The 17710-nt window shown below is 50.6% G+C and overlaps 1 protein-coding gene across 1 annotated transcript in view; it reads right to left on the bottom strand.

Annotated features, from left to right (window-relative positions):
- TRAPPC9 (trafficking protein particle complex subunit 9) overlaps positions 1–17710 on the bottom strand; it is a 645843-nt gene that overhangs the window by 248273 nt on the left and 379860 nt on the right. Inside the window, exon 21 of the mRNA XM_069731953.1 lies at positions 3112–3202. Within this exon, the coding sequence (XP_069588054.1) occupies positions 3112–3202 (91 nt within the window). The remainder of the gene's footprint in view (positions 1–3111; positions 3203–17710) is intronic.

Genomic DNA, 17710 nt, shown 5'->3' on the forward strand with positions numbered 1-17710 from the left:
TTGTGGCACAAGGTAATGCAAACTGTCATGGGGTCAACCAAGTATTGTGAACTTTATAACTGGTCTTCCAGTCAACGGAGCATTGTGGATGATCTAATGAAAACCACTTTATGAGTCAGTGGACTGCTGGATCTTTTAGATCCACAGTGGAAACATACAAGGCTGGCGTAAGGATGTGATCACCTGTTCATAATGAAAGTAATGGCTGATGAATATGAACCTCTCCTGTCCCCACCACCCATAGTCCTGGTATGGACACATACCAAGCAGCAAACATCAAAGCCATACATTATGACTTGAACTCGGCAGTGAGAATCCCAGACACTACTTCTAATACTAATGGGCTCTGAAGCTCCATTGTGGATGAGGCCGGGGGCCAGGGTATGCTTGTGAGCAGAATGTTAAAAGTGTGACTTTTCCTGTCCAAAGTGAGGGTGAGGAACGAGACGAATTGCTCCATGTAATGTGCATCACTTCTGGACTATGCCAGTTGTACTGAAAGTTCAGCAATAATAATAATGGACTCTTTTCACCAGCAGTGGATTTCGAGATTGAGGTGTAAGTGATTGCCAGAAATAGAAAAACAAAAATCAATCAATTAAGAAACCGAAAAAGAAAAAGACTATGGAAGCAGTGGCAGATTATCCGCTCCAGATCTTCTAACAGTGCATGTGGGTGAGCCGGACTCTATTCTTCCCTGACTGTGGAACTAGTGGCAGATCCTCCACTCCAGATCTTATAACAGTGCATGTGGGTGAGCCGGACTCTATTCTTCCCTGACTATGGAACTAGTGGCAGATCCTCCACTCCAGATCTTCTAACAGTGCATGTGGGTGAGCCGGACTCTATTCTTCCCTGACTATGGAAGCAGTGGCAGATCCTCCGCTCCAGATCTTATAACAGTGCATGTGGGTGAGCCGGACTCTATTCTTCCCTGACTATGGAAGCAGTGGCAGATCCTCCGCTCCCGATCTTCTAACAGTGCATGTGGGTGAGCCGGACTCTATTCTTCCCTGACTATGGAAGCAGTGGCAGATCCTCCACTCCAGATCTTATAACAGTGCATGTGGGTGAGCCGGACTCTATTCTTCCCTGACTATGGAAGCAGTGGCAGATCCTCTGCTCCCGATCTTCTAACAGTGCATGTGGGTGAGCCGGACTCTATTCTTCCCTGACTATGGAAGCAGTGGCAGATCCTCCGCTCCCGATCTTCTAACAGTGCATGTGGGTGAGCCGGACTCTATTCTTCCCTGACTATAGAAGCAGTGGCAGATCCTCCGTTCCGGATCTTCTAACAGTGCATGTGGGTGAGCTGTACTCTATTCATCCCTGACTATGGAAGCAGTGGCAGCTCCTCCGCTCCAGATCTTCTAACATCGCATGTGGGTGAGCCAGACTCTATTCTTCCCTGACTATGGAAGCAGTGGCAGATCCTCCGCTCCCGATCTTCTAACAGTGCATGTGGGTGAGCCGGACTCTATTCTTCCCTGACTATGGAAGCAGTGGCAGATCCTCCACTCCAGATCTTCTAACAGTGCATGTGGGTGAGCCGGACTCTATTCTTCCCTGACTATGGAAGCAGTGGCAGATCCTCTGCTCCCGATCTTTTAACAGTGCATGTGGGTGAACCGGACTCTATTCTTCCCTGACTATGGAAGCAGTGGCAGATCCTCTGCTCCCGATCTTCTAACAGTGCATGTGGGTGAGCCGGACTCTTCTTCCCTGACTATGGAAGCAGTGGCAGTTCCTCCGCTCCAGAACTTCTAACAGTGCATGTGGGTGAGCCGGACTCTATTCTTCCCTGACTATAGAAGCAGTGGCAGATCCTCCGTTCCGGATCTTCTAACAGTGCATGTGGGTGAGCTGTACTCTAATCTTCCCTGACTATGGAAGCAGTGGCAGCTCCTCCGCTCCAGATCTTCTAACATCGCACGTGGGTGAGCCAGACTCTATTCTTCCCTGACTATGGAAGCAGTGGCAGATCCTCTGTTCCGGATCTTCTAACAGTGCATGTGGGTGAGCCGGACTCTATTCATCTTTGACTATGGAAGCAGTGGCAGATCCTCCCCTCCAGAACTTCTAACAGTGCATGTGGGTGAGCCGGACTCTATTCTTCCCTGACTATGGAAGCAGTGGAAGATCCTCTGCTCCAGATCTTCTAACATCGCATGTGGGTGAGCAGGACTCTATTCTTCCCTGACTATGGAAGCAGTGGCAGATTCTACCTTCCAGATCTTCTAGCAGTGCATGTGGGTGAGCCGGACTCTATTCTTCCCTGACTATGGAAGCAGTGGCAGATTCTACCTTCCAGATCTTCTAACAGTGCATGTGGGTGAGCCGGACTCTATTCTTCCCTGACTATGGAAGCAGTGGCAGATTCTACCTTCCAGATCTTCTAACAGTGCATGTGGGTGAGCCGGACTCTATTCTTCCCTTACTATGGAAGCAGTCTTCCCGCATGATGTCGCACTGTCAACCCCGGAGGAGGAGTCTTACAGGGCTCATGTCCAGCCATCACAATCTGCTGACGAGGTCGCTGGGCCACTGTCCTGTACATTATTTTGCTCGATTCTATCAACAGTGATTCAAATCGCAATTTCGAGTCAATGATCTGAGAGTCCCAAAGACTCATCAAATTATCTACTTGGCCTCGCCTTCCACCCAGGGAGATAAAGATTAGCATAACATATTAATATTGTATCATAATGGCCGAACTGGATCTCTCACAACAGGCAATGTGCCGAGGGCGACAACAACACTTCAGTGACTCATAGAAAACTACAGGTGATCTAGAATATTGCATGTCATTCACAGAAAGTACATTTACATTAAGAAAGCCCGCCACATTAATCCAGTTAAAATTTAAACTAAGAAAACAACACAGAAAAACAGATTTACGAACTAAACTCCTTCAGCACACATGGGTGAAGGTTGTTTGCTTTCCATTGAGGAGTTTGTGTCGATTGAAAAGATCCTAGAAACAAAGCTCATTCAAAACGCAAAACTTAAACTATAGGTTAGGCTTACCGCATTATATAATCCAGGCTCAGATTATTTCATGTGCTTTATAACATTCATGAATGTAAATAGAGCCATGCAAATGTCACTCACCCCACTGTAGAGGAGCCAGCTGCAAGTGTTCCAGGACGAGCTGATTCAACACCCCCTCCACGCTCGCCTCTCCATCTCGCTTCAAGGACGGGTGAAAAGAAGTTAAGGTTTAATAGAAATAATATGAAAATCTAAAAAGAAAAACATTTATTCCAAAAGACTAAACATATCTGACTCCATAGGAGTAAAAAGCATCAAGAATGAGTGATATCACTGTATTTATGACAAAAAGAAAATGTATAAAAAAAAAGCGTGATTGGTTCTGGTCTGAACTCTGACAAACCATCTCCATTGAAGAAAGATCAAAACTACTTTTGAGAAGTGCAGCTCTGAAGTAAACTGCTCAAAAAAATAAAGGGAACACGAAAATACCACATCCTAGATATCTCTGAATGAAATATTCCAGCTGCAAATTGTTATTCATTGCATAGTGGAATGTGTTCATAATAATAAAACATAATTGTCACTGTAAATCAAAATGAATATCCCACGGAGGTGTGGAATTGGAATGATACTCAAAATCAAAGTGGAAAATCAAATTACAGGCAGATCCAACTTCAGTGGAAATGGCTCGTGACAAGGAAATGATGCTCAGTAGTGTGTGGCCTCCACGTGCCTGTATGACCTCCATACAATGCCTGGGCATGGTCCTGATGAGGCGGTGGATGGTCTCCTGAGGGATCTCCTCCCAGACCTGGACTAAAGCATCCGCCACCTCCTGGACAGTCTGTGGTGCAACGTGACGTTGGTGGATGGAGCGAGACATGATGTCCCAGATGTGGTCAATCAGATTTAGGTCTGGGGAACGGGCGGGCCAGTCTATAGCTTCAATGCCTTCATCTTGCAGGAACTGCTGACACACTCCAGCCACATGAGGTCTGGCATTGTCCTGCATTAGGAGGAACCCAGGGCCAAATGTACCAGCAAATACTCTCACAAGGGGTCTGAGGATCTCATCTTGGTACCTAATGGCAGTCAGGCTACCCCTGGCGAGCACATGGAGGACTGTGCGGCCCTCCAAAGAAATGCCACCCCACACCATTACTGACCCACTGCCAAATAGTCATACTAAAGGATGTTGCAGGCAGCAGATCGCTCTCCACGTCTGTCACATGTGCTCAGTGTGAACCTGCTTTCATCTGTGAAGAGCACAGGGCGCCAGTGGCGAATTTGCCAATCCTGGTGTTCTGTGACAAATGCCAAGCGTTCTGCACAGTGTTAGGCTGTGAGCACAACCCCCATCTGTGGATGTCGCGCCATCAGACCATCCTCATGAAGTCGGTTTCTAACAGTTTGTGCAGACACATGCACATTTGTGGCCTGCTGGAGGTCATTTTGCAGGGCTCTGGCAGCACTCCTCCTGTTCCTCCTTGCACAAAGGTTGAGGTAGTGGTCCTGCTGCTGGGTTGTTGCCCTCCTATGGCCCCCACCACGTCTCCCTGTGTACTGGCCTGACTCCTGGTAGCACCTCCAACCTCTGGACACTACGCTGACAGACACAGAAAAAAATACCTTGCCAAAGCTCGCATTGATGTGCCACCCTGAATGAGCTGCACTACCTGAGCCACTTGTGTGGGTTGTAGAGTCCATCTAATGCTACCACGAGTGTGAAGGCACAACCAACATTCAAAAGTGACCAAAACATCAGCCAGAAAGCATTGGTACTGAGATGTGGTCTGTGGTCCCCACCTGCAGAACCACTCCTTTATTGAGGGTGTCTTGATAATTGATGATAATTTCCATCTGTTGTCTATTCCATTTGCACATCAGCATGTGAAATTGATTGTCAATCAGTGTCGCTTCCTCAGTGGACAGTTTGATTTCAGAGAAGTTTCATTTACTTGGAGTTATATTCTGTTATTTAAGTGTTCCCTTTATTTTTTGAGCAATATATAATAGAGGATGTAACTCAGGATCAGTACAGGATCAGCAATGTAATGAACAGTGGGTACGGAAAGTATTCAGACCCCTTTAAATTTTTCACTCTGTTTTATTGCAGACATTTGGAAAATTCAAAAAAGTTCATTTTTTCTCATTAAGGTACACTCTGCACCCCACCTTGATTGAAAAAAAACAGAAATGCAGAAATTTTTGCTAATTTATTTAAACAAGAAAAACTGAAATCTCAGACCCTTTTCTCAGTATTGAGTAGAAGCCCCTTTTGAGCCAGAACAGCCATGAGTCTTCTTGGGAATGATGTAACAAGTTTTTCACCCCTGGATTTGGGGATCCTCGGCCATTCTTCCTTGCAGATCCTCTCCAGATCCGTCAGGTTGGATGGTGTTATGACCTGGTGGTAAGGACAATAATGGACCTGGTGGTTAAGAGCACACGGAATGACCTGATAGTTACTAATAATATAGGACGAGCTCTGAGACGTGAGAACTCTGCTGACCGCAATCACTAATCCTATCACACACACTAGAAATAGCAGTGGATTGCTCCTAACGCTCCCTATGCAACTCGACACAGCCTAAGAAACTAGCTAGCCCTAGAGAAAGAAAAATAAAGCCTACCTTGCCTCAGAGAAATTCCCCAAAGGAAAAGGCAGCCCCCCACATATAATGACTGTGAGTAAAGATGAAAATCACAAACACAGAGATGAAATAGATTTAGCAAAGTGAGGCCCGACTTACTGAACAGACAGAGGATAGGAAAGGTAACTTTGTGGTCAGCACAAAAACTACAAAAAGACCACGCAGAGGGCGCAAAAAGACCCTCCGCACCGACTCACGGTGTGGAGGCGCTCCCTCTGCGTCCCAGAGCTTCCAGCAAGCAAGACCAAAAATCAAAATAGCAAGCTGGACAGAAAAATAGCAAACGAGAGAAAAACAAGCAGGAACTTAGCTTCTGCTGGGAAGACAGGTCACAAGAACGATCCAGGAGAGAACTAGACCAATACTGGAACATTGACAGGTGGCATGGAGCAAAGATCTAAGTGGAGTTAAATAGAGCAGCCAGCTAACGAATTAACCTCGTCACCTGTGGAAGGAAACTCAGAAGCCGCAGCTCCACTCACAACCACCAGAGGAAGCCCATGGACAGAACCAGCCGAAGTACCATTCATGACCACAGGAGGGAGCTTGCCAACAGAATTCACAACAGGATGGTGAACGTTGGTGGACGCCATTTCCAGGTCTCTCCAGAGATGCTCAGTTGGGTTTAGGTCAGGGCTCTGGCTGGGCCGGTCAAGAATGGTCACAAAGTTGTTCTGAAGCTACTCCTTTGTTAATTTAGCTGTGTGCTTAGGGTCATTGTCTTGTAGGAAGGTGAACCTTCGGCCAAGTCTGAGGTCCAGAGAACTCTGGAAGAGGTTTTCATCTAGAATATCTCTGTACTGGGCCGCATTCATGTTTCCTTCAATGGCAACCAGTCGTCCTGTCCCTACAGCTGAAAAACACCCCCATAGCATGATGCCGCCTCCACCATGTTTCACTGTTGGGATTGTATTGGGCAGGTGATGAGCAGTGCCTGGTTTTCTCCACACATAACGCTTAGAATTGTCACCAAAAAGGTCTATCTTCATCTCATCAGACCAGAGAATCTTATTTATCATAGTCTGGGAGTTCTTCATGTGTTTCTTAGCAAACTCTACGCGGGCTTTCATATGCCTTGCACTGAGGAGAGGCTTCCATTGGGCCACTCTTGCCATAAAGGCCCGACTGGTGGAGGCTGCATTGATAGTTGACTTTGTGGAACTTTCTCCCATCTTCCTACTGCATCTCTGGAGCTCAGCCACAGTGATCTTGGGGTTCTTCTTTACCTCTCTCACCAAGGTTCTTGTCCCACGATTGCTCAGTTTGGCTGGACGGCCAGGTCTACGAAGACTCCTGGTGGTCTCAATCTTCGTCCATTTGAGGATTATGGAGGCCACTGTGCTCTTAGGAACCTTAAGTACTGCAGAAATTCTGTTGCAACCTTTGCCAGATCTGTGCCCTGCCAAAATTCTGTCTCTGAGCTCCTTGGCCAGTCCCATCAGTTTAGTTAAACACAGCTGGACTTCAATGAAGGAGTAGAACCATCTCAAGGAGGATCACAAGGAAATGGACAGCATGTGACTTAAATAAGAGTGTCTGAGCAAAGGGCCTAAATACTTGTGACCATGTGATATTTTAGATGTCCTTATTTATTAAATTTCCAAACATTTCTACATTTCTGGGTTTTTTTCAGTCAAGATGGGGTTCAGAGTGTACATTAATGAGAAAAAAAAATAACTTTTTTGAATTTACCAAATGGCTGCAATAAAACATAGTGAAAAATTTAAGGGGTCAGAATACTTTCCATACCCACTGTATATGTACACAGTGACTGCACTAGCAGAATAGTGAGAGCAGCTCTGGAGTATAATACAGGATGTAACTCAGGATCAGTAATGTAATGTATGTACACAGTGACTGCACCAGCAGAATAGTGAGTGCAGCTCTGGGGTATAATACAGGATGTAACTTAGGATCAGTAATGTAATGTATGCACACAGTGACTGCACCAGCAGAATAGTGAGTGCAGCTCTGGAGTATAATACAGGAGGCAACTCAGGGTCAGTAATGTAATGTATGTACACAATGACTGCACCAGCAGAATAGTGAGTGCAGCTCTGGAGTATAATATAGGAGGCAACTCAGGGACAGTAATGTAATGTATGTACACAGTGACTGCACCAGCAGAATAGTGAGCGTAGCTCTGGGGTATAATACAGGATGTAACTCAGGATCAGTAATGTAATGTATGTACACAGTGACTGCACCAGCAGAATAGCGAGTGCAGGTCTGGGGTATAATATAGGATGTAACTCAGGATCAGTAATGTAATGTATGTACACAGTGACTGCACCAGCAGAATAGCGAGTGCAGGTCTGGGGTATAATATAGGATGTAACTCAGGATCAGTAATGTAATGTATGTACACAGTGACTGCACCAGCAGAATAGTGAGCGCAGGTCTGGGGTATAATATAGGATGTAACTCAGGATCAGTAATGTAATGTATGTACACAGTGACTGCACCAGCAGAATAGCGAGTGCAGCTCTGGAGTATAATACAGGATGGAACTCAGGATCAGTAATGTAATGTATGTACAGAGTGACTGCACCAGCAGAATAGTGAGTGCAGCTCTGGAGTATAATACAGGATCAGTAATGTAATACATTTGCATAGTGATGTAACTTGGTGATGACATGTCTAGATGTCAGACCAGTGTCCTGTACCTCCCAGCTGCCTACAGCGTCAGGCTTATACCTCACTCAGGACATGACTGGGCATGGAGCTTGCTCTCAGCACATCCCGGCTCCATGTGGACCGGTTCCGCCGGCGTTGTGCAGAGCGCTCCGGCATAGGCAGCTTGTTATTTTGGTGTTGTGGTGGTTGTGGAGGGGGCGGCTTATTTCCAGTTCAGAAACTAAGCACAAAGGCTCAGTAGTGTCAGACGCTGCAGTTTCCCTGGTGCTGACCATAATGCTCTCCAGCGAAGCAATGTGTATCTATGGTAACACACTAGCTGGGCCCGTGTGGTGGACCTTATACCTGCCGGCCTGCCGTGCACCCTCCTGCGGCTGCTAAATATACCCATTACACCGCGTTGCTATGGCTAAATACGCCACCGTCCTTAACCCTTACTCTGCCTTGTTGAAAACACAACAAGTAAAAGCATGAAAGAAAATCCGAGCGTCCCACGTCCCTGGGCCTCACAACTCTGGATATAAGGAAAGGCAGCTCTGTGCCACATCTACTTTTAATTTTCCCTTCATAGCTGCATTTATTTAAATGGGGCGTCAGTGCGCTAAAAAGCCCCCCAAAAGCAGCAAATGCGACCCCACACCAGAGCTGCATCCATTAGTGAGAAAAATCACATTTAAGGGGGCTGTCCAGTACCTAAGAAATACTGCCCCCCTCACCATGGCTCGTGTGTGGCACTGCAACTCAACCCCAACTGAAGAGAATGGAGCGGAGCTGCAACACCACACGCGAGTCATGGCCTGGGTTGTTCTATTGGGTCTGATATCAAGACGTCATCTTTTTATTAATCATGGATATCCCCTTTAAAGCGAATCTGACAGAAGGTGTTTGTGAGAACCATAATGTGGAGGCGGAGACCCTGATTGCACCAACATGACACTTGTTCAGCCGTTTGTTGTAGATTCAATACAATCAGTGTTTTATCAGCAGGAGATTATCACTGAGAAGAGACATTGCCAAAGCGCGGACACATGACAGAGGAGACATTGCCGGAGCACGGACACATGACAGAGGAGACACTGCCGGAGCACAGACACATGACAGAGGAGACATTGCCGGAGCACAGACACATGACAGAGGAGACATTGCCGGAGCACAGACACATGACAGAGGAGACATTGCCGGAGCACGGACACATGACAGAGGAGACATTGCCGGATCACGGACACATGACAGAGGAGACATTGCCGGAGCACAGACACATGACAGAGGAGACATTGCCGGAGCACAGACACATGACAGAGGAGACATTGCCGGAGCGCGGACACATGACAGAGGAGACATTGCCGGAGCACGGACAAATGACAGAGGAGACATTGCCGGAGCACGGACACATGACAGAGGAGACATTGCCGGAGCGCGGACACATGACAGAGGAGACATTGCCGGAGCACGGACACATGACAGAGGAGACATTGCCGGAGCACAGACACATGACATAGGAGACATTGCCGGAGCACAGACACATGACAGAGGAGACATTGCCGGAGCGCAGACACATGACAGAGGAGACATTGCCGGAGCGCAGACACATGACAGAAGAGACATTGCCGGAGCACGGACACATGACAGAGGAGACATTGCTGGAGCACAGACACATGACAGAGGAGACATTGCCGGAGCACAGACACATGACAGAGGAGACATTGCCGGAGCACGGACACATGACAGAGGAGACATTGCCGGAGCACGGACACATGACAGAGGAGACATTGCCAAAGCGCGGACACATGACAGAGGAGACATTGCCGGAGCACAGACACATGACAGAGGAGACATTGCCGGAGCACAGACACATGACAGAGGAGACATTGCCGGAGCACAGACACATGACAGAGGAGACATTGCCGGAGCACAGACACATGACAGAGGAGACATTGCCGGAGCACAGACACATGACAGAGGAGACATTGCCAAAGCGCGGACACATGACAGAGACATTGCCGGAGCACAGACACATGACAGAGGAGACAATGCCGGAGCACAGACACATGACAGAGGAGACACTGCCGGAGAACAGACACATGACAGAGGAGACATTGCCGGAGCGCAGACACATGACAGAGGAGACATTGCCGGAGCACGGACACATGACAGAGGAGACATTGCCGGAGCGCAGACACATGACAGAGGAGACATTGCCGGAGCACAGACACATGACAGAGGAGACATTGCCGGAGCACAGACACATGACAGAGGAGACATTGCCGGAGCACAGACACATGACAGAGGAGACATTGCCGGAGCACAGACACATGACAGAGGAGACATTGCCGGAGCACAGACACATGACAGAGGAGACAATGCCGGAGCACAGACACATGACAGAGGAGACAATGCCGGAGCACAGACACATGACAGAGGAGACATTGCCGGAGCACGGACACATGACAGAGGAGACATTGCCGGAGCACAGACACATGACAGAGGAGACAATGCCGGAGCACAGACACATGACAGAGGAGACATTGCCGGAGCACGGACACATGACAGAGGAGACATTGCCGGAGCACAGACACATGACAGAGGAGACATTGCCAAAGCGCGGACACATGACAGAGGAGACATTGCCGGAGCACAGACACATGACAGAGGAGACATTGCCGGAGCACAGACACATGACAGAGGAGACATTGCCGGAGCACAGACACATGACAGAGGAGACATTGCCGGACCACGGACACATGACAGAGGAGACATTGCCGGAGCACGGACACATGACAGAGGAGACATTGCCGGAGCACGGACACATGACAGAGACATTGCCGGAGCACAGACACATGACAGAGGAGACAATGCCGGAGCACAGACACATGACAGAGGAGACATTGCCGGAGCACAGACACATGACAGAGGAGACATTGCCGGAGCACAGACACATGACAGAGGAGACATTGCCGGAGCACGGACACATGACAGAGGAGACATTGCCGGAGTGCAGACACATGACAGAGGAGACATTGCCGGAGCACAGACACATGACAGAGGAGACATTGCCGGAGCACAGACACATGACAGAGGAGACATTGCCGGAGCACAGACACATGACAGAGGAGACATTGCCGGAGCACGGACACATGACAGAGGAGACATTGCCGGAGCACAGACACATGACAGAGGAGACAATGCCGGAGCACAGACACATGACAGAGGAGACATTGCCGGAGAACAGACACATGACAGAGGAGACATTGCCGGAGCACGGACACATGACAGAGGAGACATTGCCGGAGCACGGACACATGACAGAGGAGACATTGCCGGAGCACGGACACATGACAGAGGAGACATTGCCGGAGCGCGGACACATGACAGAGGAGACATTGCCGGAGCACGGACACATGACAGAGGAGACAATGCCGGAGCACAGACACATGACAGAGGAGACAATGCCGGAGCGCAGACACATGACAGAGGAGACATTGCCGGAGAACAGACACATAACAGAGGAGACATTGCCGGAGCACGGACACATGACAGAGGAGACATTGCCGGAGCACGGACACATGACAGAGGAGACATTGCCGGAGCACAGACACATGACAGAGGAGACAATGCCGGAGCACAGACACATGACAGAGGAGACATTGCCGGAGAACAGACACATGACAGAGGAGACATTGCCGGAGCGCAGACACATGACAGAGGAGACATTGCCGGAGCACAGACACATGACAGAGGAGACATTGCCGGAGCGCAGACACATGACAGAGGAGACATTGCCGGAGCACAGACACATGACAGAGGAGACATTGCCGGAGCGCGGACACATGACAGAGGAGACATTGCCGGAGCGCAGACACATGACAGAGGAGACATTGTCGGAGCGCAGACACATGACAGAGGAGACATTGCCGGAGCCCAGACACATGACAGAGGAGACATTGCCGGAGCGCAGACACATGACAGAGGAGACATTGCCGGAGCACAGACACATGACAGAGGAGACATTGCCGGAGCGCGGACACATGACAGAGGAGACATTGCCGGAGCGCAGACACATGACAGAGGAGACATTGTCGGAGCGCAGACACATGACAGAGGAGACATTGCCGGAGCACAGACACATGACAGAGGAGACATTGCCGGAGAGCAGACACATGACAGAGGAGACATTGCCGGAGCACAGACACATGACAGAGGAGACATTGCCGGAGCACGGACACATGACAGAGGAGACATTGCCGGAGCGCAGACACATGACAGAGGAGACATTGCCGGAGCACGGACACATGACAGAGGAGACATTGCCGGAGCACGGACACATGACAGAGGAGACATTGCCGGAGCACGGACACATGACAGAGGAAACATTGCCGGAGCGCGGACACATGACAGAGGAGACATTGCCGGAGCACAGACACATGACAGAGGAGACATTGCCGGAGCACAGACACATGACAGAGGAGACATTGCCGGAGCACGGACACATGACAGAGGAGACATTGCCGGAGCACGGACACATGACAGAGGAGACATTGCCGGAGCACAGACACATGACAGAGGAGACATTGCCGGAGCACGGACACATGACAGAGGAGACATTGCCGGAGAACAGACACATAACAGAGGAGACATTGCCGGAGCACGGACACATGACAGAGGAGACATTGCCGGAGCACAGACACATGACAGAGGAGACATTGCCGGAGCACGGACACATGACAGAGGAGACATTGCCGGAGCACGGACACATGACAGAGGAAACATTGCCGGAGCGCAGACACATGACAGAGGAGACATTGCCGGAGCACAGACACATGACAGAGGAGACATTGCCGGAGCTCAGACACATGACAGAGGAGACATTGCCGGAGCACAGACACATGACAGAGGAGACATTGCCGGAGCACAGACACATGACAGAGGAGACATTGCCGGAGCACAGACACATGACAGAGGAGACATTGCCGGAGCACGGACACATGACAGAGGAGACATTGCCGGAGCACGGACACATGACAGAGGAGACATTGCCGGAGCACGGACACATGACAGAGGAGACATTGCCGGAGCGCAGACACATGACAGAGGAGACATTGTCGGAGAGCAGACACATGACAGAGGAGACATTGCCGGAGAGCAGACACATGACAGAGGAGACATTGCCGGAGCACAGACACATGACAGAGGAGACATTGCCGGAGCACAGACATATGACATAGGAGACATTGCCGGAGCACGGACACATGACAGAGGAGACATTGCCGGAGCGCAGACACATGACAGAGGAGACATTGCCGGAGCGCAGACACATGACAGAGGAGACATTGCCGGAGCTCAGACACATGACAGAGGAGACATTGCCGGAGCACAGACACATGACAGAGGAGACATTGCCGGAGCACAGACACATGACAGAGGAGACATTGCCGGAGCACAGACACATGACAGAGGAGACATTGCCGGAGCACGGACACATGACAGAGGAGACATTGCCGGAGCGCGGACACATGACAGAGGAGACATTGCCGGAGCACAGACACATGACAGAGGAGACATTGCCGGAGCACGGACACATGACAGAGGAGACATTGCCGGAGCGCGGACACATGACAGAGGAGACATTGCCGGAGCACAGACACATGACAGAGGAGACATTGCCGGAGCGCGGACACATGACAGAGGAGACATTGCCGGAGAGCAGACACATGACAGAGGAGACATTGCCGGAGAGCAGACACATGACAGAGGAGACATTGCCGGAGAGCAGACACATGACAGAGGAGACATTGCCGGAGCGCGGACACATGACAGAGGAGACATTGCCGGAGAGCAGACACATGACAGAGGAGACATTGCCGGAGAGCAGACACATGACAGAGGAGACATTGCCGGAGAGCAGACACATGACAGAGGAGACATTGCCAGAGCGCGGACACATGACAGAGGAGACATTGCCGAAGCGCAGACACATGACAGAGGAGACATTGCCGGAGCACGGACACATGACAGAGGAGACATTGCCGGAGCACGGACACATGACAGAGGAGACATTGCCGGAGCGCAGACACATGACAGAGGAGACATTGCCGGAGCACGGACACATGACAGAGGAGACATTGCCGGAGCACAGACACATGACAGAGGAGACATTGCCGGAGCACGGACACATGACAGAGGAGACATTGCCGGAGCACGGACACATGACAGAGGAGACATTGCCGGAGCACGGACACATGACAGAGGAGACATTGCCGGAGCACAGACACATGACAGAGGAGACATTGCCGGAGCGCGGACACATGACAGAGGAGACATTGCCGGAGCGCGGACACATGACAGAGGAGACATTGCCGGAGCACAGACACATGACAGAGGAGACATTGCCGGAGCACAGACACATGACAGAGGAGACATTGCCGGAGCACAGACACATGACATAGGAGACATTGCCGGAGCACGGACACATGACAGAGGAGACATTGCCGGAGCGCAGACACATGACAGAGGAGACATTGCCGGAGCGCGGACACATGACAGAGGAGACATTGCCGGAGCACAGACACATGACAGAGGAGGCATTGCCGGAGAACAGACACATGACAGAGGAGACATTGCCGGAACGCAGACACATGATAGAGGAGACATTGCCGGAGCGCGGACACATGACAGAGGAGACATTGCCGGAGAGCAGACACATGACAGAGGAGACATTGCCGGAGCACGGACACATGACAGAGGAGACAATGCCGGAGCACAGACACATGACAGAGGAGACATTGCCGGAGCGCAGACACATGACAGAGGAGACATTGTCGGAGAGCAGACACATGACAGAGGAGACATTGCCGGAGCACGGACACATGACAGAGGAGACATTGCCGGAGCACAGACACATGACAGAGGAGACATTGCCGGAGCACAGACACATGACAGAGGAGACATTGCCGGAGCGCGGACACATGACAGAGGAGACATTGCCGGAGCGCAGACACATGACAGAGGAGACATTGCCGGAGCACAGACACATGACAGAGGAGACATTGCCGGAGCGCGGACACATGACAGAGGAGACATTGCCGGAGCGCGGACACATGACAGAGGAGACAATGCCGGAGCACAGACACATGACAGAGGAGACATTGCCGGAGCGCAGACACATGACAGAGGAGACATTGCCGGAGGGCGGACACATGACAGAGGAGACATTGCCGGAGGGCGGACACATGACAGAGGAGACATTGCCGGAGGGCGGACACATGACAAAGGAGACATTGCCGAAGAACAGACACATGACAGAGGAGACATTGCCGGAGCACAGACACATGACAGAGGAGACATTGCCGGAGCGCGGACACATGACAGAGGAGACAATGCCGGAGCACAGACACATGACAGAGGAGACATTGCCGGAGCGCAGACACATGACAGAGGAGACATTGCCGGAGCACAGACACATGACAGAGGAGACATTGCCGGAGCGCGGACACATGACAGAGGAGACATTGCCGGAGCGCGGACACATGACAGAGGAGACAATGCCGGAGCACAGACACATGACAGAGGAGACATTGCTGGAGCACAGACACATGACAGAGGAGACATTGCCGGAGGGCGGACACATGAAAGAGGAGACATTGCCGGAGCGCAGACACATGACAGAGGAGACATTGCCGGAGCACAGACACATGACAGAGGAGACATTGCCGGAGCGCAGACACATGACAGAGGAGACATTGCCGGAGCACAGACACATGACAGAGGAGACATTGCCGGAGCGCGGACACATGACAGAGGAGACATTGCCGGAGCGCGGACACATGACAGAGGAGACATTGCTGGAGCGCGGACACATGACAGAGGAGACATTGCCGGAGCACGGACACATGACAGAGGAGACATTGCCGGAGCGCGGACACATGACAAAGGAGACATTGCTGGAGTCACCACCCAGTTTTCCGTGGCTCCTGGTAGTCAAATCGGCACAACCAATACTACTACACAGACCATTTAACTGTGAGATGACCTGCGTCGCAGCCAAAGTCGCCATCTCCCAGCATAAATGGATAGAAGAGGAAGATGCAAAAAGACAGAAAAAAAAATTAGGACTACTTTTACAATCTTGCTTGGTTAATTTAGGGGGAAATTGTATTCTTTCCCCTTAAATTTAAAATCTGGAAGGCAGCGAGGAAACCATATTCCAATATTTCCCTCGCTACATCAATCATTCCGATTCCCATTCACCAAATGTAAGGATGTGAGACTGATACAAATAGTATGCGGCGATTCTGGACCATATAGCGGTGACTTGTCTCCTCGCGCTCAGGGCTCATTACACCTTCCTATAATGTGTACGGAGCAGATGGGCTGGGGAGTCCGGCGCACGAGGATGGAGATGGAAAAATAAACAGATGTTGCTCAGAACCTTTAATAGCGGCCTCCCGGCACGGCAGGTGGGGTGGAGGAGCTGATGGAGGAGAGGGATCGGAGAATGGAAAGTACGGCAATTAAAAATAGGGAAGGAGGGGACGAGTAACAGGAAGGAGCCAAAAAAAATGATGTATTGCATTCAGAAGTAACTGCTGTAATTACGATTTAGCTTTGCTTCATGGGGGCCAGGTTGTGCCAAAAGTGCAACTGTCAATCTTAAAAAAGGAGAGAAACTGTGGAAAATGGGAACCAAGATGTGACCGAATCAGCCGTGAAGTGGCTGCAGGCTGGAGTCATACTACTGCCATAACAGGAGGACGTAAGAGGATGGCCCCGCGGTACTAGGGGACTTGGCAAGATGAAATCTCTGAACGGCACATGTACCATCCTGAGGATTCAGAATAGGGGCAGTTCCTAGACATCGACTCTGCTTATTGCTCTGTAGCCAGACATGTAAGTGGCACTGTTACGGTGGGACAGTGTGTGGCTGGCACTGTTACAGTGGGGCAGTGTGTGGCTGGCACTGTTATGGTGGGGCAGTGTGTGGCTGGCACTGTTACGGTGGGGCAGTGTGTGGCTGGCACTGTTACAGTGGGGCAGTGTGTGGCTGGCACTGTTACGGTGGGACAGTGTGTGGCTGGCACTGTTACGGTGGGACAGTGTGTGGCTGGCACTGTTACGGTGGGGCAGTGTGTGGCTGGCACTGTTACGGTGGGGCAGTGTGTGGTTGGCACTGTTACGGTGGGGCAGTGTGTGGTTGGCACTGTTACGGTGGGGCAGTGTGTGGCTGGCACTGTTATGGTGGGGCAATGTGTGGCTGGCACTGTTAGTGGGGCAGTGTGTGGCTGGCACTGTTAGTGGGGCAGTGTGTGGCTGGCACTGTTAGTGGGGCAGTGTGTGGCTGGCACTGTTACAGTGGGGCAGTGTGTGGCTGGCACGGTTATGCTGGGACAGTGTGTGGCTGGCACTGTTAGTGGGGCAGTGTGTGGCTGGCA

Source organism: Ranitomeya imitator, chromosome 6 (genome assembly GCF_032444005.1).
Source record: "Ranitomeya imitator isolate aRanImi1 chromosome 6, aRanImi1.pri, whole genome shotgun sequence".
In the NCBI taxonomy this organism is placed as follows: domain Eukaryota; kingdom Metazoa; phylum Chordata; class Amphibia; order Anura; family Dendrobatidae; genus Ranitomeya; species Ranitomeya imitator.